The sequence below is a fragment of the Calypte anna genome, chromosome 5A, assembly GCF_003957555.1.
Source record: "Calypte anna isolate BGI_N300 chromosome 5A, bCalAnn1_v1.p, whole genome shotgun sequence".
Taxonomy (NCBI): domain Eukaryota; kingdom Metazoa; phylum Chordata; class Aves; order Apodiformes; family Trochilidae; genus Calypte; species Calypte anna.
In genome coordinates, this window is record NC_044251.1 from 28225088 (window position 1) to 28246894 (window position 21807).

The 21807-nt window shown below is 35.8% G+C and overlaps 2 protein-coding genes across 2 annotated transcripts in view; one reads left to right on the plus strand and one right to left on the minus strand.

Moving 5' to 3' along the window:
• The window catches only part of PPP4R4 (protein phosphatase 4 regulatory subunit 4), a 57527-nt gene extending 48462 nt beyond the window's left edge, over positions 1 to 9065 (plus strand). The window contains exons 18-25 of the mRNA XM_030452003.1: positions 677 to 718; positions 810 to 884; positions 3008 to 3083; positions 3588 to 3665; positions 4025 to 4118; positions 4568 to 4638; positions 5360 to 5498; positions 8878 to 9065. Of these exons, the coding sequence (XP_030307863.1) occupies positions 677 to 718; positions 810 to 884; positions 3008 to 3083; positions 3588 to 3665; positions 4025 to 4118; positions 4568 to 4638; positions 5360 to 5498; positions 8878 to 8902 (600 nt within the window). The 3' untranslated portion in view covers positions 8903 to 9065. The remainder of the gene's footprint in view (positions 1 to 676; positions 719 to 809; positions 885 to 3007; positions 3084 to 3587; positions 3666 to 4024; positions 4119 to 4567; positions 4639 to 5359; positions 5499 to 8877) is intronic.
• A 3354-nt stretch (positions 9066 to 12419) lies between these two features.
• SERPINA10 (serpin family A member 10) lies at positions 12420 to 21807 on the minus strand. The gene is made up of 5 exons (XM_008492983.2): positions 21706 to 21807; positions 16419 to 17159; positions 14612 to 14885; positions 13725 to 13872; positions 12420 to 12637 (listed from the first exon to the last, which is right to left on the minus strand). Exons 2-5 carry the CDS (start codon positions 17125 to 17127, stop codon positions 12446 to 12448), a joined length of 1323 nt encoding a protein of 440 aa, XP_008491205.2. The 5' UTR covers positions 17128 to 17159; positions 21706 to 21807; the 3' UTR covers positions 12420 to 12445.

Consider the following 21807-nt stretch of genomic DNA (forward strand, 5'->3'; position numbering starts at 1 on the left):
TAGTGACTGGGATTCAGGATTTCAGTTTGGTGACCAATTGTGAAAAAATTGCAAATGACAAAAAACAGAATTAAAGGTTGACCCTATTAAAAACACTAATAAGCAAAGACCTTGAGGTAGAGACATTTTGATAATCTGTTTATTTTAGAATATACAGATAAAGGATGTAGAGAATTTAACAATGTTACAAATTTCTTTATAATGTGAATATTCACTAAAAAGTTAGTCTTTAAGGGATGCCATGCAATGAAGTATCTAAAGTAGGTGGCTGCCTTATTGGGACAGTCTTCAGGAGAGCTTGGATAAACACCTGCCTGGAGCATTGTGGCTTATTCACAGATTCTTGAGTTATTTTTTCAGTCCTGATTCCTAGGTCCATGCTCCAGCCATTCAAGCTTCTGTGCTTTCCTTGGATGTATTTTGAGTTTCATATGGACAATCTATTAGTCCTTCATAGTGAGTCTCAGCATGGCTCTGAGAATACTCTCTGGTAGTTTTTAACTACATTTGTAGCACAAAAACACAAGCATGGGCTTCATATGTTTGGGAACTAAATGCATGTTTAATTTCGAATAGCACTATTCTAGGTTTCTTATCCAGACAGTTGTGGTTTTTTTAGTTAAAAGTATGGCATGCTGTTGAGTAAAGATAAATAATGTTTTGATTTTCCTTACAGACAGTGTTAGAACTGGACAGAATGGAGATCTCTGTAGATGCTGTAAGTACTGACTAACTTTAGTACTTATTAAGTACTTCTAATTCCTATTTTCATGTAGTGATTTTTTATTTTTATTGATTTTATTTTGAAGTTTCAGAAAAGATTTTATGAAAATGATTTATTGGATCAAGAAAAAGAGAGACAAGAACATCTCCTTTTGGAAATGGTATATTTTATCAGTACAGTCTGTCCTTTTTTAAATAGTTTTAGCTAAATATTAATGAGGCTATAATTTTAAGGTTAGGGAAGTGCATATGATGGAGAGACCTAATAGATTCATGATCTGTGTGTGGTTTCATCTTACACTTTACAGTAGGTTTAGGTGCTTCAAAGTAACAGATTAATTTTCTTTACAACCTAAATTTTGCTGTATGAAGCAGAAAGGCAAACTGGAATTTCTTGAACAATGCTCATGTCATGACTCCATAGTTCTAAAATCCCAACCCCTTCAGCAGACTTTTGTGAAATCTTTTTCAGGGAGCTTAGCAACGTGTCAGGTTTATATAACATGATAAATATAATAATGAAACACCTCAGAATTCACATACAGGTTCCATAGGCAAAGAAATGAATGTCAGAACTTCCTTTGGCAAGGAAGTTGAAGGAGCCTCTGTGTGTTACAAGCTTTCTAGTTAGCCAGAAATAAGAAAGAAAGAAAGGCAGGCCATTGGTATCTGCAGCCTGGCAAAAAGGGAGACTCACTGCAGGTTGTTTAGAAGCAAAAGGAGCTATGAGTTAGTTAGCATTTGGGAGAACCATCTGCAGAATGCTTCTTCAAACTATAAAATTATTTCTCTTTAGTAATGCCTGTAAACAAAAGCTGCAGCAGGCACTTCACCACATAGCCTACTACATCTTTACAAAGTTTAGATTATATTACATTACTACTGGCCTCCATTCTGCTACCTCCTTTTCAGCCTCAGAGGCTGGTAGTATTTAGAGGATACGAGATTTCATTAGCATGGTTCTTCTGTCTTGAAGTAATCGAGCTGCTCTGTAGTGAATGAGAACAGATTCAGGACTGTCAAAAAATGTCACTTTTTTCTCTATTGCTACAGAGCCTACATTTCTGTCCCACTTTGATGTCAATGCATGCTGCAGGGCTTCTCTTGAGCAGCTGATTTTCTCAGTTCATGATTCCAGTCTCATACATTTCCTGCCACCAGTCTCCTACTAGCTCCAGGCAAAGGTTCAGGCTTTGTCCTCAAGACCTGCACACACATATTCAAAGATTAAAGTTAGCTGTAGCAGTTTTTAGGCAGATCTTCTGTATCACAGATGTCTCATTAAGCATTGTCTGCAGTGCTTTTGAGGGACTGGGGATTTACACAGTGAATTGTGATGTTGCAGTCCCAAATCGATGAGAAGCCAGTGAAAGCAGTTAAATATATCTGATTGCTACAAATTTTAATACTGCATATGTTAATAAATTTCTTTAATTTTATTATTTTACTTACTAAAAAGTGTATTTCAGCCACCTTGACCTTAATTATTTGCCTCTTTTTTTTTTTTTTTTTTTAACTTGGGCAGTAATGTGAGTGAAATGAAAAAATAGTGTAGAGCAGTTACAATTCTTCATACTTTTTAGTCTGAACATAGTACAGAACATAAACTGGTATTATATAGCTTTTTGAAGTTGGAGTGATACCTGTTCACCAAGAACACTGAAGCAAGTATTGGGTTTTGAAATTATTGATATGGATATATTAGACTGTCATCTGTCTATGGATATTCTCTCACAAGGTATCCTATGGCTAACTTATGTTACAGAAAGGTAAATAAATTCCTTAAATTGAAGAATTTTGAAGCTTGGTTTGTTTTGCATAAAGACTTATCAACTGCAGAGGTTAATTTTAGACCTTTAAAAAGTTTGATCATATCTGGCACACCCTACCATTGAAGAAATACATTTTCATTTATTTTGTTTGAATTAAAAATATTACCTGTTCTATTACTGGACTATCTGTGTAGCAGAAAAATTTTACGTTGTCATCTGCTGATTTCTGTATCTTTCTAATTAAAAGAAAAAAGAAAAAAAAGGCCAGGCATAATTTTACTAAGAAGTTATAAATGTGAACTTCAACTCTGAGGTTCCTTCATAATTAAAGTCAACATTTTTTGGTATGACTTTTATACAGGATAGATAAGCTGATTTACTTCGCTAGGGGATGTGCCAATAGTAGGAGAGAGTAGAAATTAAATGTTGTTTTGGTGATTTGGAAGCAATCCATAATTCTTTTTTTTTTTTTTTTTCCTGAGTACTACTTAAGAAAATGATTTTTTTTTTAGGAACAATTAGAGAAAGAGAAGCAGCAAAGTGAAGGAAGATCTACAAATATTAATGATAAAATTTTTGAGAAGAAGCGTAAGTTTCTTTGTGTACATATTGTTTGTGCATGAATTACTTTTCTACAGAAACAGAACTGAAAGGAGCAGAAAAGAGGAATTTCATACAGTAAACAGCAGAGTTTTGAAAAATGGCAATAAAAGTTCTGTGATTTCTAAAGATATCTATCAAAGCTGACTTCATTATATTAGTAGAAGGAAGACTTTTGGCTTCATTATTAAAATACAGGGCAGTTTAGTTATCTGGTATTTTTCATTTTGGGATGTAATGTAAGTACTTGACTGTGTTTTTTCTGAAGTGTTAGTAGCACTGCATTAGGTGTTATTACTGTTTCCCAGAGGACTGTGGTGTGTTATGTCCTCATTAATCACTGTCTGTGAGAAGCATGCTTTTGAGGGACTGGAAATGTACACAATGAATTGTGCCATGTCGAAGTCCCAAATAAATGAGGAGCAATTGAAAGCAGTTAAATATATCTGAGTGTTACAGTGGTGGGTTTTTTGTTTTATTTTTTTTTTTTAGGTAGAGACAGTAAATCATCACTGTTGTCAAAAAGTATCACTCTTTCTGTTCCTGGCAGCTCTTCAGGTACATCAGCAGGTAAGAATTCTTTTAAAAAAAATCTTACAGAATGTTTTGATCTCACATCAGCAGGTTAAAAACCAGGAAAGCTGTTGGCCTTCAGAGGCCAGAGTTTCATCTCCTGCAAAAAGGAGAACATTACAGTCCTAGAAATGTATGTGATCTCTATGGTTTCTAGTTTTGGTGGTTTGTTTTTTTGGTTTTTTTTATTTAGTGTATAAATAGGTGACATCAGCCTTATTCTTGTTACTGAAGTATTTATATTAGTTCCTTCAGCTAGCATAGGTTGACAGGAAATGATAGTAAAAAGTGTTCAGAATTACTGAGGAAATGAAAATTATATCCATGTTAAAAGTTTTTGTTACTTATAATTTTAGGCAAAGAAGACAAGAAATCCAAATTGGTTCGAAGCCAGTCTTTCAATACTCAAATACTGCATCCAAAATACAGCAACATAGACAAGTGTCCTAAGTATCTTTATTCTCTTCATTGCTTACTTCAATGGCAATTGTTTTCCTAGTAGTCAAATATTATGAAATTCATATGCATATGAATTTTCAAAAGTAGCAATGGGCTCTCTGAATTGTGACCTAAATATTCAGCTTTCTGTTTAATTCATTAAGTTATTCAGTTTTGAACTGAGGGAAGAAATACCATTTAAAGGCCTTCAAATTGTTATTAATTCCTTTTACATTGGTATTTTTCATGTTTTATCATATATTGAAACTATTTTTTCAATATGAAGTGCTATATCTAAATTTATACATCTTAAAGGAATTTCAGCATAACTTTCTCATTTAATTTTTTTCGTATAAGCTCTGAAATAACATCTAATGTTTATTAAACAACTGGATGATACAACTGAGAAGAACATATTTCTGTAATAAGTAATGTGATTTGCTTTTGTTTGTCTTTTTGAGTAAAAACTCTGCCACAGGGTATACATCTTCAGTATCAGTAATGGGAAAGAGTTCTATGTTATCCTTTAGTGGTAAGTAGGTTATTATATTTTGCATTATGGGTTTTTGTGTGTGTACTTAATATGTGGATGCCATTAAATAAGTGTACCCTAAAGGTGCACTCCTAAAGGATGTAGAATAGCTGATATCCACTTGTTTGTACATTTAAGTACTAGTCAGTCTCTTTTTAATTTTCTTTTTTTCTAAGAAATTTGTTTATATTTTAAAGAGTTAAAAGTAAAATTAGTTTAGCATTTCTTGATTGGCATTTTGGATGTCATTAAAAAGTGGGATCTGCAATTTGTCTCCACCAATTTCACGTGAGGAGAGGGATCTTATGTATAACTTCTGCTGAATTAGGGAAAGGAAACGGCCATCTGAAAATGCCCTTCTCTCCATCTGATGTGGAAGGGTTTGTAGGATTTAAGAAAGATAAGAGGAGTTTCTTCCTGTCTTTTTCCATTCACTAGCAATAGACTCTGGACTGTCAGTTTGAATAAAGTACATAAATTAAAGCAGCTAAAGATTAGCCAATTAAAATCCACTATTTTCATGTATTAAATGTGTTAACCTTGTCCTCCAATATGGGTCTTCTAATTGTTTGGCTTTTTTTTAAAAGTACTTGCAGAAAAGTTGAAACCATTCCTGTACAGAAAAGTGTTGCTATTGCCACAGGAAAATTATCTCATTCTGTTTACTCATTGTGTGTTATTTTCAGACAGACTTTGTCTAAACTGCAACTCTTTTTTTCAGATGATTCATTCCGGACCCATGCTACTGGTAACAGTGGGAATGCTGCCTTCCCTTCCAGTTCTTCTTCTCGCAATCTATTTAATTCAGCTGATCAAAAGAACAGTGGAAATAAGGAGAGCCAGTCCCGAAAGATGAGCATGTAAGTAGTTGACAAGAGCTTAAATTGAGTCTGATTTTGGGTAAGCTCTGACTTTCAAAGGGAACTCTGAAGAGCCATTTAAAATTAAGCCTATACTTATAATACTTGTGCACCCAGATGTTGAAATACTAGAATAGCCAGTTAGGAATGTGATGTGTGCATTTACAAGTGGTTTTAAGAATTTGGTCCCTTATAATCAGTCTTCCATTTGTTTTTCCTGCAAGTTTCCATTCAGCTGGTGCATGGTTGAGGGGAGAGGAGAGTGTGGAATGGGACAAAGTAAACATTGGCTATCTCTTGAATGATCCTTCCTGGTGAAATATCTGCATGAACTCATGTTTTTCCACTTCAGTATTTTAAGGTTCCTTTGAAAACAAACCAAAAGAACCCTCCCAACTTTACTCTGAGATGTAAGATTATGAAATTCCTAAACTGTAAAATAAAACACTTGAGTGTTTCACTAATGTAAAAATAAATTCTCTGAACAGCTTGCATTCAATATACATTATATTACATTACAATGTCTTGCTGTGTGATCACATAGGATTTTTTCTACTGGAATTTAATAATCTTTACTGTACAAGATAAATTGTTACAGAAAGAAATCAAGTTTGCATAGTGACTTCTTGCATTTAAAAATGCATTTTCTTAGTAGTTTGGATTGGAAGATACGTAGTGAATGAAGGTGGACTGTTCGTGTTGAGTCAGTGGTTTCAAACTGCCCTCTAGCCATGTCTTTGCCAGAGTCTAATGACTTCTCTTAAATACTGCCCATAATAATTTAGACTTTTTATAGATGTTCACTAGATAGTCAGCTATTTTGAAGTGCAGGATTTCAAACTCAACACTTAGATTAGTAGACATTCTGACATCTTCAAAGCTCTATACAGTAAATAGGACATGTATCTTGAGGAGATAAAATGACATACAGGGCTACATACTTTCAAAAATTAGGTGTTCTCAAAACCTTATGTACTTTCATCCTGCATAGCTCTGTTCTCACTATTTAAAACTCAGAAAGTAGTTCAAACATTGTAAATTCCTTTTTAGCAACCATTATAGAAATGCCAGTTACCCATCTGTCTCACAAGCATTTGGGGGAAAATAAATGGATTAATATTATATAAAGCATTTAGATGCAAAGATGAGTTAGACATATATTTTTACATCACATGATAATCATCATTTATCATCATCACATAATAGTTTTTCAAATGTCATAAGTTTTTCTATGGCACTTAAAATGAAACTGTATCTTTTGTTTGAATACAAGGAGACAAAAACACTCACACGGAGCAGTTTGTACCTTTGTCTTCAGGCAGGAATGTAGCCTGTAACAGACTCAGCTTCAAGTCTCCATGTACCATTCCCAAGTGAATACCTCCACAGCAGGCTATTTGAACTAGGTAACTGATTTGAAAGTAGGTATCTGATCAAACACAATGATCTGGATGCTCTTTCAGCTTCAGAAAGTCCCTAAACTGCATAGTGCCAGGAGCAAAGAGGATATACTAAGGGAGGAAAAATATTTTTGGGGAAAGAAGAGCAGACCTGGAATGACCTACATTTAGACCTGAATAAGAGTTTTAATGTTCTGTATTCTTATGGGAAAACACATCTCTCAAGTTGGTATAATATCTGCTGCACTGTAGATTCAATTTCTCTGTTGAAATGTAGCCCAATACCTAAATTGTTTTAATTTTAAAAATGGAGCAGCTCTATAAGGATATAATAAGAGTTACAGATACAGGAACTGTTGGTGGTGTCAGGAAAATGACCATTATTTTTGGTGTAATCTGCTATACCTTGGGTTATACTCACCTTATAGAATATGCAAGAATTATTCTGTACCTGTATAACTTAATGGTGGAAGGACAAAAAAGATGAGTTCCTTATTACAATCACCTCATGTAACAGAAAAAAAATCACAAAGAGCATTGGTTGAGTATTTCATCCCATAAGAGAACTTACTGAAGTCAATTTGCATGGAAAATATGCTTTTCTGACTTTCTATTAAAGAATGGCCAGTTAGAACATGAATCATCCTTATGCAGAAACTGATACAATTATTAAACACTCTGTTCCATCAAGTAGTATTTTGCAATGTCACTTTATTACCTTCTTTTAAATGTTTTCATTTTTTATGAGATTAAGATATTTTCTTTTAGGGCAGGAATGGTTGTTTGGCTTGCATTTGCATTGCTGCAATATAACTCACTTCAATATGCAATTGGGTAGAACTATTTTTCAGATTTTTATAGATTCATCAATAAAAATATTCAATGCTACAAACAGTATTTAAGAATTCTGCATCTTGCCAGTAGACATATACGTAGCACCTGATATCATTTTATTACACTTTCAATGAAAACTTATTTCAAGAATAGAGGAATACAGGTTTTCATCTTATAAAAAGTGTCAGTAAACTTATTGTTGTAAAGAAATCAATTTCTTCATAATAAATTGATACCAGTATTTTATAGGATGTCCATAAATGACCTTTAAGACTTGCACTTTGCTATGTTGTAGCAATGAAATTCGTGTGTATTTGTGGTTTTCATCCAGTCATGTAATTGCTTAGGAAGCTGAGCATGATAAAAAGTAGTTGCGCCACTGACCTGCTACAGTTTGGGTTGTTGACTTATGGCTTCTATTCATGTTTTCATCTTGCTGTTTAAGACTGCAAGAGTTCTGAGGTCCAGTGGGACTGGCACATTATTTTGTTCCCATTTAGTTGGTATCCTGACACTGATAAGTTTTTCATGATATATTCCATCAGCAATTTTAAAGTCGTGAAAGAGAAAAATAGCTTGTGTTGCTTGCAAATTGTATCATGAAATATTGATGCAAATTAGTATTTCCACAGAGTTCTGCTCTTTGAAATACTTCTGGCCATTACAAACAGTTGTTAATTGACATGGCTATAAATCTGTGAAGCTGAAAACAGTATATTTAAGGATACAAAAATTTGACTATTTAAAATGCAGAAATTGTTCAAATGAAATTGTGGTAAACAGAAGACCTAGATGCAATACTGTAAAGAACTGCAGGTCTTTTCTATCTTCCCTGTCTCCTCTTTCTCTAGATTTTATCATATCAGTATTTGTAACCATTAGGAGACTGCTTGTATGACCTCAAGTATCTTAGAGGAAACTATCTGACCTTCTGTAGAAAACTCAATGGAGAATCTTGTGAAGAATGTCCTCAGAATGCATCCATTTAGCTTTTTTAGTGGGTGCAGGTAGTCACTTTTTAAAGTACAGTGACTAAGCATTATAATAAATGTTGCATGGAATAGGGGTTTATTCTGTTATATTACTTAAAAATATAGCAATTAATAATAACAATCTGTTATGTGTGTTTCTTCTTTTGTATGAAGAAAAAACAGAAAATCAAATTCTTAGATCTTCTGACAGAAAAAGAAGGGATCCAGAGGCTGATGGAAGCAACTTTTTGGTGCATTAAGATGGGAGCAGCAGATAGGACTCTAATGCCTGGAATGAATAAAATGCATCTTGCTATGTTGAAACCTTTTATCTTTTCAATAAAATCCCAAGTTGTAAAATATGTTTCAGTAAGTATTGTAATGATTGCAGAGTTCTGATGTCATAGTGAAATGTTATGAAATAGAACCTCAGCTACAGACTCATAACTGCTCCAGCTACAGGAAAGATGTTGTTTTCTTCACCTATGCCTTTGCAGTTCAAGTTATTGGATTTAGAATGCAGATATCTATTACTTAATTGGATTATTTACAATTTTAGCAATTGCTAGCACACGTTTTATGTAAGAAATAGAAGGAATTTTTATGAATATGGAAAGGTAAGCCCAAATTTTAAAGAAACTTTAAACCTAATTTAAGACCATTGATCAGTCTATAAAAAACCATAAACATTAATGACATTGTGCTTTTTACAAGTACTAAGAAAAGTTCATAAAAATCCTGTGTATATTTCAAAGCAATCTAAAAGCATATGTCTCCAGATGCATTTAAAAAAAAAAAGTTTTATTTCATAGGTATAAATACTTGTTTTAATTTTTAGTATTTCAGATTGTATTTTCACTTGAACAATTTATAATGATGAATCTAGTTTTTAATCTGCTGCTATTGCAAGCTGTCATGCTTCAGTGATGTCATCTGCATTTGTTTGTATTAATGCTAATGTTTCTATCAGAATCTGTCTGTGGAAAAACATGCAATTCTATTTTAAAAAGTTTTATTTATGCCAATACTTGAGAGTGAGCCTATGAAGCTATTGTCAGCTTCTCTGTTTCAAAATGGAAGCAGCATAAATATATTGATATCAGAAACGCGTGGTTTTTAAACTCTGTTGGTGTATGATAAAGGTGACCTAATTTGTGAATGCATATGCGTGTGTGGTTAATTTTTATAATGTAAAAATATAAAGGATGATTTACTCAAAATAAAACCTAGGACAATGCTGTACATGCATCTTGAAAAGAAATTTCTCAGGGCATCTTTTGTAATTAAAATAAATAAAAGCATTTATCTATAGAAGGTATTTATTTTAAATAGTAATAATGCTAGATGTATGCTGTCTTGTGTGAAATATAAAACATGTCCTTGGATATAGCAGTGTTCTACTGTCTGAATTCTTAAGCTTCTTACACTACACTTGGCTTTAGGTTTGTCCTCTGTCTTTAGTTACAGACATTGTTTGGCTTCTCTGGAAGAACTCGAGTTTTCAGTTTGTTCTGCAGCCTGGCATAGGATCTTGTAAATGGCAGATTTTGAAAAAAGCTTCTTCAAGTATTATGATGTTTAATATGCAATATTGGTACAGATACACAGATTACCTGTACTGGTTCCTCCTAAATTCTGGCTTCGTCTCTTTAATGAGAATGGTTCCCCAGGGACAGCAAACTCAGTGTGCCAGCTGCAGCCACTGATCACTCATGGGCCACAGGAGACTGCTCAAGCTGTGCTCAGTCTGACTTCTTCCGGAGCCCAAACTCTGATCAGCAGGGCCCAGCTGCAGAACAGGACTCAAAACTGTGTTCAGCCCTCAGATGCCTTCACTACAGCAATGCAGAACAACCAGCCAGTAAGTTCAGAATCTTGAAGCCAAGCTATTTCTCTCCTTAATAAGCATGTAATGAGTTGTGTATAGTCTGTCTTCTGTTCCTTATTGGCTGTCATTTGTATGTCTTTTTTAACTGATTACTTTATTATGCTAATAACACTTGCTCCACTCAACATCTCTGCTATATATTAAATTCCTGCTATGTAATTTTTAAATTCTCTATTTAGGCATTTTTTTAATTCTACACATCTTCCTTGTACAATACTCCTGGTATCTCCTGTATACTTTAATTAGTCCTTCACACTACACATCTCCATGTCAGCAGTCTTTTGTGGGGCTGCTAGCTTCTGGGTTACTTTTGGTGGTCAGCAGCAATACTTCTGAACATTTCGTAGCATTGCTTTTACCTGCAACTCAAAGTATCTAGAGGTCAACTATACAGGCACACCTGGGTGGTTGTCTGTAGCAGCATTCCACCAATTAATCATTTCTGGGCAAGAAGGAATGAATTTCTTTCTGGATACATTCACACTGCAATGCAGATTTTGGTTAGAAGAAACTCTGTAGTCTAGTTATGTTCCAGAGGCTGCCTGCTAAGTCCTTCTCTGAATGGCTTAAGCCAGGGTCTGGGCTGCTGTGGGCAGACATCTAATGGTAACTGGGGATTTTCAAAGGTCTTTCCCAGCTTTACCCTGTACTGTATCCTTTTTTATCTTCTCCTGTAGATACACCAGTCTATATGTGTTTGCTGATAGACACTTCTGAAGCTTCTATGTCAAATAATTTTGAAAACTCTTCTGCCCCCTTTAGGGCAGCTATTTTACGAACACTATGAGCAGAGTAATGCTTACGTCTCTTATAAAGCTGAAAGAAGCTTTTTGTGTTGTTTTGTACTTAATATGTAGAAATCTGCTGCTAATCAGAATTTACTAAATGGTAAAGATCTTGCTAGTCTTTTGAAATCACTGTACTACTACAATAAAGTGAATTATATTTAGGTCTAAATATATATTTGGGTATATATTTGGAAATATTTTTCTGAAACATTTTGGCAACAATTTAGTATGAGCTCTCTGAATAGATTTATTTCACTTTTAGGGAAGTGTGTTTTTTCCTGACAATGTTTATCTTAGTTCATGTGTAGAATCCTGCTGCATCATTCACCCTGAAACCTAGATGATAAAACAGGCAAAAATTCTTTCTTTAGGGGAGGCTCATCTAGATAGCATGAAGTAGTACAGATTTAGATCTTCCAGGCTCAGAATATCTAAATTAGATTTTTTAAATTATTTTGTCTTTAATAATAGAAAGAATACTTTAAAACCAGGCACATTATGTACTCTGAGGAAATAAGATAATTTGATACTCTGAATAAACACTTTGAGAGAAGTCACACTCCCAGACAATGAAGATGTTATAATAGAATCAGCCCAATTTCTTCAGATCCCTAGTCTGAGGCTGTGAATTAATTTTTAGGGTGTGATCCTGCTTCTAGTTTTATAAGTAGCAAAATTCTGCTAACATTAGGGTCAGTGGGCTCTTAAGTCTCATTGCAAGAGAAGATAGTTTTGAAGAATATCAAGCTGCAGTGTTTGGGAAGGAGCTTCCTGAATATTTTGTCATATGGATCTCTGGCTTTCATTCAGATTTACCACTAACATGTTGAAGTTTAAAAAAACCTCACAGAACTGAACTTTCAGTTTACAAGCTAGGTTTTTTTGTCACTGTGCCTTAGTGAATTTATCTTGCTATTTGATCATTTTTAAAGTATTAATAAGGTGCTATACTTCTAGCTGGTGAGATAAAACAGCTTTTCACATTTTCATATTTCACTTTATTGTAGAGTAAATTAATAAAATAAAAGCCTCTTACATAGTCCAGATTAAAAACTGTTACCTTTATTCACATTTCTGTTGGGTCAACTACCCTGCCAATGAACAGCAGTGTTTTAAAAGTTTCTTCAAAAATCATAAAAAGGAATGGTCGGTCCACTTTGATGACAGGAGGTACTGTGAATGCAGTGATTTCTGACCCACTGGCTGCTGTGGCCTCAGTTCCTTCCTCATCCACTTCAATTACTGTCTTTTGGACAACCTGAAATGAGAAGTAAAATGTAACAGAAATAAATATTAATATGTATAATGTTTTTTCCCAGTGCAAGGCATTCAGATGAAGCAGGCTTCTATGAAGGGTTCCAATGAGTAGGTCTGTACCGTCTAACTGTGTGGTAGACCCATATTCTGTCTGCTTCAGCATCAGTCAGCAGCAGTACAGCCACCAGGACCCCAGTTCTTACAGTGTGGATACCAGCTCAGGTGTTACTGTGCTTTCCCAGGTGTCTGAGCATAGACCTTAATAGAGATGTTTTCTTGTAGCTGGTATCATGAAGCAACCATTGCATCTATATGCTTCTCCACTTTACCTAACTCTGTAACAGGATCTTTTTCAAAAATGGGAAGTGTGTTTTCATTAGAGACAAACACTGGAATCATTCAGAGCTGATTTTCTGAGAGCTTATACAAATGCACCAGCCCTGGCTTTTCCCATGGCTTTTTTTAATATGCACATTCAGTAGAAGAGACTTGATTGGCCTACAGACCTTCTGTTCCCACTGAAATTGCTGTAAAAATACAGCTGTATTGTACAAATAATTTGCTGTGACATTGTTTTGTTCTCTGCCAAGATATGCAAAAGGAAAGGCAATGCAGTTTCAGCTTCTCTTTCTCACTGCTACCTGTTTCAGATTTTATTACTTGAGCTTTCTAAAGTTCTTTGTTTATAAGAATAACTGTTCCTGGACTGTGCATGAGGGTTTTCTTTTGTGGGTTTCCTTTCTTGCTTGGGCTTTTGCCATTTGACTGTCATTTGCAATGATTTTCTTGGTCACAGTTCTTGGTTAATCGTACTCCTCCCCCACCAACCATATAGATCTTGAGGCAGAGCTTTCCTCGTGTGATGCTCTGGCTTTGGAAGGTCTTGAGCACATATGAAATGTAACTGCCTCTCACTTCAACACACCTCATACTTGAAGTGGGATCCAAACTGACTGAGGTGTGAATATTCCATATGCTTCGTAGATGAAGCTCTTTCCTGTTCCTCTAAGTGTATATGACATAATCTTTTGTCTGGGGCATTTGTATACTATAAGAATGAAAACAGCAAATAATTTTAGAAGACTTACCTGTGAAACTGCTACATATTCTTGATCTGTGAGATGACTAAGATCTGCTGTACGTGTAAAGAGTTTTTTAATTCCAAGAGCATGAAGCAATTTCTTCATTTTATATTTTTGCTCGAGTTTGAATTTTGGCAGTATAATGTCCACTTTTCTATTTGAAAAAAAAAAAAAGTTCAATGCAAACTTAGACTGTATAGTAGGTCACTTGACAGCTGAAAGGCATGTTATGCAGTAATTAAACTTTACAGAGAAAAAGCTTTACAGGGGCAAAAGCTAAAGAGTCTCTGCTGGAATTCAGGTTGGCAGAATATTCTCTCTGGCCTTTTCATTGCCAAAAATGCAAGAAATAATTTCCTTCTCTGTATAAAATACTCCCACCAGCATTTACAGTGCTCTGAGGGTGACACTAATTTGTGTCAGTGTGCCAGTGAAAAGAATTGTCACTGCAGAAATAAAATTTCACAGGAATAATTTTGACTTACGTTTTCATAGTCAAGTTTATCTATTACTCTGGGTTTCTGTGGCAGCAAAGGTTTCATAAATATTCATAAATATAGTGCATATCTATATGTATTTTGCTTTTTGCCTGGAAGTGATAAATTAATGGGGAAAGAAAGCCTAAGGAAAAATTTGGAAAGATAAGCTTGACTATGCCCTCAGAGAGACCAATGTTTCTAACCAAGGTGAGCCACTGACTTGTCACCTCCCTGCAAGCTTTCACATGCTGCTCAGGCTGTGGGAAGCCTATTTAAAGGCTTCTGCTCTGTAGATACCTAACACCACCGAGATACCAGCCTGTTAAAAGGGTGAGGAGGAAGAGGAAATTGTTGTGCTTCCTTGCTTTGCTGCAAGATATGAGACATTAAGGCCAACCAATGTTAAAACAATACCTGGTCTTCATGTTTCCAAGCCAGGATTCCACAAGCTCTGTAGTCAAATGGTCTTCAAGTGAAATGTAATCTCCCTCCTTTTCTGGGATGGCTATCAGCATGTGGGCTTTCCCTTTGTAGGGTAGCTTTATCACAGTGCATCTTAAGTTCTCATCAAAAGTTGAATTAATTTTATCTGACTTGAACATCATGGGTACTTGCACGCTTCTGTATTTGTTTATGTGGAAAGTCTCTGTTTTTGTGAATTTGGAATTAAATGGATGTACCCACTTGCCTGAGGAAAGAAAGACATTAAATAATTGTGTGTATTCAGAGTTGTTCAGAAAAATGTTAAGAAAACGTTAGAAAAATTCTTTCTGTATCTACTTGACATGGATGTCTGTTGTGTCTGCAGTTAAATGCATGACAATTGCAGTATATTTAGTGTATATACTTCAAATTCTTTACAGCCAGGAAATGGAAGTGATCCAGCAAATTAACCCCTTCTTTTGCAGGGAAAGAAGGGAAGTCTTTTTCTGAGGTTGCTTAGATGCATTAGAGATGCATCTAATTAGAGATGCATCTAGATTAGATGCAAGTTCAGAACTGAAATCCTTTTTTTCAAGAAATTCTATATGAGTATTCCTCTTCTATTAACATGTCACCATTGATGATATTCTCTACCAGCTGTGAAATATCTTGGTTTTAAATTAATTATACAATCCTTTGGATGGGGACTCAGCAGTGCACTGATTTGTAGGGTGCGCTGGAATGTGACATCTTTTATACTAATGATTCTGATCTCTACTTTTGCTTTCAAATGTAGCCATGGCCTTCTATTTTTTCTGTTTTTCTGCCAGGGAAAGTACCTTTGGCGTTGGACAAACTGGACTTATGTACATTTGAAAGAGAACACTTAGTCCATGGGGAGACTGTGTGGCTGAGGGGTAATTTTATTTGTTTTCATTTTGCATTCAATTTAGGGGGCTTGCCATGGATGGCATTTGCTGAGTGCCCTGGGCTGGAGTAGTGGTTGTGACTCTGAGTTTTCTGCACAGCATTTCTTTCACCTCCTTTGCTGGCCTAGGTCTTTGCTTTTTCTTTTTACCTAACAAGGTGTCTCTGACATCTATATGGCTGTTCCAGAGTAAAGGATGGCCTATGGCTCCTTGTCATTGGCAGGACCTCCTTTTGGAGTCCCTTATCTGTCTTCTAGGCCAGCAGTCAGGAAGGCCACAACAGCAGGAAAAGGAGAGTAGGCTATTTGGCAGTAGAAGACCTCCCCACAGAGTAGTCTGTGCCACAGTCTCTTAGTCACTATTTCTTTCTGTCACCCCATAAAGTAATATAGTGGGGTACTTTGTCACTTCTGTTTCTCTGGGGAAAAGAAAATTCTTGACTGAAATAGAGCAGTTATTTGTGTTTTCATTTTTTGTGTACTGTACATAAAATTATGCAATGCTTTTATACCCAGAATTTAGCATTGAAAAAACTAGTGTTACTAAGGCTTTTTCATTTTAACTTGTGAGCAAAAATTAAGCATCTTTTTAAGTCATAAAGGGATTGCCTAGAGATGGATTGAAATAGCTTGATGGAGGGCTTTTTGTTCTCTTTGAGAATCTGTTGTATGGAAGAAAGCATAGAAGAATTCTGTTTCCCTATAATGAAAAATAATTGCCTATTAAATAAAGCTGATAGAAGGAAGTAAATCTAGAAAGAGATTTAGAGAAGACAGAACATCTGAGTTAATGTAAATTTACTCTAAGGTAGATGAAGTCAGAGTCTCTTCTAACAAATAATCAGTTTGAAATAGGAAAACATCAGTTACCTTTAAAGACAATGTAGTCCACAAGTAGCAGTTTATTATGGCGGTCAAGCTCTTCAACAAGCTCAGGGATTTTTCCTTTTGTTTTTTTGTTAATATTTTGATTTATGACAAATTTTGCCTGTGTGAAGTTTTGGAAATCCACTCGGAGGAATTCCATGTCAAAGTACTGCTTAGATAAATTGAGGAAAGACTCCTTCAATCTGAAGTCCTTTTCAATAAAAGAAAGAGAACCTTGCACAAGGAGAAGTTCATCATTCATTGTAATGTTATCTTTTAGTTGTTTAAATAAAGCTGGTAAATGATGGTGATCCACTCTGTCCTTCAAAGCATGGAGGTTTAGACCTTTTACTATTTGTCTGCGTGTTTCTCCTTTGGTTGCCATCGTATAAGCAGTCATGAGAGCTGATACAGAAAGGGGAGAGATGATTACATTGTTATCATGTGTCATTGAAATTTTTCTGTAAAGGTTAAATCCAAAGTTTGCAGTCTTTTCTGTGAAGTTGTAAAGAGTGAACTCTTCAAGACCTTGTTCTTCAAAAAGCTTGGAGATATTTTTATGCTGGTGCCACTCTTCAGAAATACTAACATTTTTTTCTCTTTCCAGTAAATTATTCTCTTTTTTTGTTTTGGGAATTTTAGAATTGATGCCAGCCTGGCTGATTTCAAGACATATTCCACCTAAGAGAAGCAGGTAAATTCCTGTTTTCATGTTGTCATCCAGTAATGAGCTCTTGTAATTTTCTAGTAAAGAAAATGGAGAAAGAAAAAAAAAATAGGCAACACAATAACTTTTTAGTTTGTTCTTCTATTCACAATCCAAAAGATCATACATGTAGCAAAGTGGTCTTTCTGCATCTTCAGTATATACACTCTAAATCTAAGATCTGGTTCTTACCTGAAAGGTCTAATTTAGATCAGTGAAAGAGAACTTTCTAGCATCATTAAGTGAATCCAGAAGAAATGTCATGATCTTGTGGTTAGTGGTTCATGTCAGAAGTCAAAAAATTGACTTGTTGGACCTGTGTGGCAGCTTTTGATCCCATGAAGTGTATGTCATCTATAAGCACAAGAACTCTGGCCAGCATGTGGTGGTAATGATGTTTTCCCTGGAGCACCTTGACATAGATTAATGCTTGGAAATTTGAATGGGGACCTATTGAGAGCTGAGACCTACAGCTCCCTTTCAGTGCTTCATTGGCACAGGAGGTGGATTGTGTTCTCCATGGCATGCATCTCAGTCATGGTTGCCATTCTTATGGGATCCATCTGGATAGTGGTAGTGGCCTAACAGTGTCTTACCAGCCCTTCTGTTGAAATCTTAATATTTGTTATCTTACATTTTTTGTATCAGTGGCATTTCCCTTGGGGAAAAAAAGCCCTCTGAGAAGCACAAAAGTCTGACTTTATGTTAAATGCCAACCCAGAAAGCAACCTAGCTTTGAAAGTTAGAGAACATTATATTAAAACTTTTCTTTTTAAAACAGACACTTAAATACCTGTACATTCTACACAGAAATCAAACTACAAACACTAGGTTTTGTTCCAGAAATGTTAACTTCTATGAACCATGAAGAAAAATAACTTATTTATGTGAATATTTTTTAAGTGTTTCAGATTTAACTCAGAGAACACTAGATTTCTGTGCTGCAAATTACTTTTACAACTGTTGAAAAACAGGTGTTCCATGTAACTTATTCCTTGGTGAATTTTTATAGAAGGATATATTTATCTGATTAAGAAGAAAATTAAAATCAGAATTAACCAGTCTGCAGACACTGCCTTAAGACAAACTTATCAGAATAAATCAGGATAAACTCCACTGGCATATGTATTGCCCTAGATTGGTCCAAGGCAAGGCAGAATCTGTGCCTGTGGGACTTTCAGCCATTCTTTTATTGAACCTAGTAAAAACCATAGTCTTGAAATGAGTAGCCATAGCATAATAGGGAGCTACACCAGTAATGGTACCTGGTCAAGGTGAGCTATTTTCACATATGTGAAGGAAAACAAAGATCCTAATGGGAATGTGGTACCAGTAGTGCTTTGTCAAGAAAATATTGTTTCAGGGATATTAACCATTATTGAAAGACATGTACAAAATGAAAACCCAGAGTTTATACTTCATCTTGCTCTTTGGTTCGCTTACTTACTTACAGAAAAGTTCATTTGGGAAAAAAATGAGACACATTGCAGTTTTTAATATTATCTGTAATCTATCTCATGACTCTTGCCCAGTCAACTCTTTCCTTGGTATGTTCACTGTTGAAGAGCTAGGCTTCAGATACACAAATCACAAGCATAAAAACCCCTTCTATCTCATTCATTTTTACTGTCTATAAAACATCTGGAAATTTAGAAGCAATAAATGAAGTATTTCTACAAATGCAACGAGTGTACTGGGACCCTGGAGGAACAGGAATGATTTAGGCGCAGGAAATTTTTGCCAGTGAACCTGATCAACACTCCACTGCCAAAAGCAACCTCAAAAAGGATGTCAAAGCTCTGTGAAAACTGAGATAAATAATTAAGACACACCAGTTCTTGTATCCAGCATACACAGCAGTGGTAAAGGAGACATTAGGTCTACTGTGTCTGAATCCCTAGAGTTAACACCCTAATACATGGCTGCATCAAGAAGAGCAGCCTCTAGCTCAGCAGGAGAACAAGACTGAAGTTCTGACCTCAGTGTCTGTACAGACCAATATATTGCAGCTCCTAATGTACTTCTGTTGAGAGCTTATTTTCTAGTAAATTAATGTGAAATTTCTGTTACTGCCCATACCTACCAACCCTGAAAAGATTTTGGAGCCCAAGACTGAAACCACAATGTGCTTGCGAGGAATGCTTGCTTTTCCTAATTTCATTTTACTTTTCACCCTTCTGCTATAGGTAGCTTTTCACTGCATTCAGATCATTCTCCTGATCTCATGCCATCGGATTCCTGTTCTTTTATATTTCACTGCCCATTAAATACTGAAGCAGGTTTGTCAGTGCCATTTCCTCCCTGAAAATAGCATGATTTGATCTCAAATATCACAAGGATGAAACAATAGTTCTGTGCTTAAAAATACAGTATTATAATTAAACTGTGATTTCTGAGCAAAGTTAATACAGGGTCTCTCATCTGTTCCACAAAATGTTTGGACAGAACCAGACACATCTTACAGAAGGTCTCAGGCAAACTTTAGACAGCGAGAATAGTGATATTTGCACATGCAAAGTCAGCTGTGCTTATCATTCATCTTTCCCTCAGAACAATCTCTTAACTTCTCTGCCATACGTCAGTGTTTGAAATGCATCTTGAATAGGCACAATCTTCAGAGACACAGTTTCCTATTGTAAATTAAACAGGATTTTCAAGACCACCAAGCCCGCACAGAATCCTTATGTGTCGCAGTGTCATGCAGATGGATAAATCAGGTTAAAAGATGGATTATGTGGCCCATCATTAAAATAGTAAGTGACTCAACAATCTAGAAAACACATGGCAATTGTTAACTGCTCCTTGTATGTTAAGGACCTGTAAGAGCAAATTACAGTCATTGTATAATTTGTGATTTGGCATATGGGGAAGCTGGTTTTATTTGATTGCCATTTATTCAGAGTTTGTTGAATTTCACAGTTGCCTGATTCAGGCTGTGGGAGTTAGTCCTGTAAAGGTGTGTTGATGTGAATACTGAGATATTTGGGTGCCAAGTCACAGGGTGCTTTTGGCAGTCAGGTGGTGTGCTATTTTCTTTTGAGATAATAGGTCACGTTCTATACTTGGTGCAACACAGATGGGCTGTAGTGACTTACCAGGGAGGCAGTGAAATCCCTGAATGTTACAGCTCCTCTTGAGTATACAGCAGCCAGGGAACAGAGTGAAATACACAGCTTACTGTGTGCATAGCTTTTTCTTTATTTTTCATTCCCATTCAGTCTTGTTTTATTTTCAGTGAGATTCCCAGTGTCTGGATTTTCCAAGACTGAACAGGGAAGGGGATGGCTTGACTTGAGCTGCTGTCTTGGTGGCCAACCAGTGCACCAGCCACTTCTGCAGGCTTGGGGTGCTTGCTCTTTTGCTCTAAGGGACTGCAAGCTGTGCTCTTCAGAGCTACTATAGTAACTGCAAGGAATTCTGTCCCTTACATAGTGGCCCAGTTCTGTGGGAAGTGATACAGGCACTCAGGTAATGTTCCTGCCACAGTGCTGTGCCTACTCAGATGGCAAGGAAAGAGGTCCTTTCCTTTGGGAGATATCCCTGCTTCAAAGAGATCTCCTTGGACACTACAGAGTCAGCTTTAGCATAGAGACAGGGATTGGAAAATTGTACTTTTGATCATGTCCAGTCACAGAGAAAGGGCTTTCTGCAATAGCAGCAGTCTGTCTAAAAGAGCATCAGGCCTATTGCTCACTAGACATGGCTCACTAGCACAAGCTCTTCCTATCTATTCTGGGGACAGTGCAATTCCTGTGCAGTATCTGACAGTGTTGCACTTGGCAGATGGCATGCATTATGGCATCTTCCTCTGAGAGGTCTGGAACAGTACCTGGTTCAGGTGGGGCCACCAGATCCCCCCTGGCAGATGTTGGGGACTGAATGGGTAAAGCTTCAAACTGTCTTGAGAGGGTTCTGCCTTCCTTACACAAATAGGTTTCAGACTGAAGGGCAGGGCAAATGCAGAAGCCTTTGTTTACAATCACATCCTAGAACATACAGCACTTGAGTCCCAAGTTCTCAGGCATACATAAATGCCAGGGATTTGGGTGTTAGGAACATCACAGAAATGAGAACCTGACAAACTCCTTAACATTGGAAATTTGAGATTGCAAAAGCTAAAGTTAACATTACAACTGCTTTATCATTCACTTTGAGTAACAGAATTATAGCATGCCCTCTAGGACTAGGAAAAACAGAAAAGTCATATTTTTGCACAGCACAAGCTTTTATTTTTAGACCTGGCTGAAGCTTATTTCTAATTTTAGAGAATTTAATGCATAAACTGGACAGTTCATTAATTAACATACAAGTTTTAAAACAAAGTTAACATTCTTTCCATTTTAAGAAATACTTGTTTCCAGTACTCTGAGATATTAAAGAATCTTCTTGCTCAAATGCATTTTTCTTGTGAAAGTATTGGAGCAAGAGAAAAATTAAATGTATTAGAATGCTGGTTAAGATCTAAACTCACTTTAAACAGCACATTTGGAAAACAGTTGATAAATATAATTATGCATATACATATAAAAAATATAATAATTCTTCCCTTTATGTTCTGAATGCTTCATATAAATCTTTTCTTACCTATTAGGTAGCTCCTCTGTTACTTTGCTCAATCAACTGTGTTTAAAAATGAGATGAAGGTGTCTGTCCCATATAGAAGTTTTCCAACAAATATTTGCTCTT

What these genes read in the sequence shown, in the direction of transcription:
- SERPINA10 (XM_008492983.2), bottom strand. Translation starts at nt 17,127, where the DNA reads ATGAAAACAGGAATTTACCTGCTTCTCTTAGGTGGAATATGTCTTGAA. An exon ending in GGACTACATTGTCTTTAAAG is followed by an intron (nt 14,886 to 16,418) that starts GTAACTGATGTT and finishes TTCTTTCCTCAG; the next exon opens with GCAAGTGGGTACATCCATTT. An exon ending in AATATGTAGCAGTTTCACAG is followed by an intron (nt 12,638 to 13,724) that starts GTAAGTCTTCTA and finishes TTCTCATTTCAG; the next exon opens with GTTGTCCAAAAGACAGTAAT.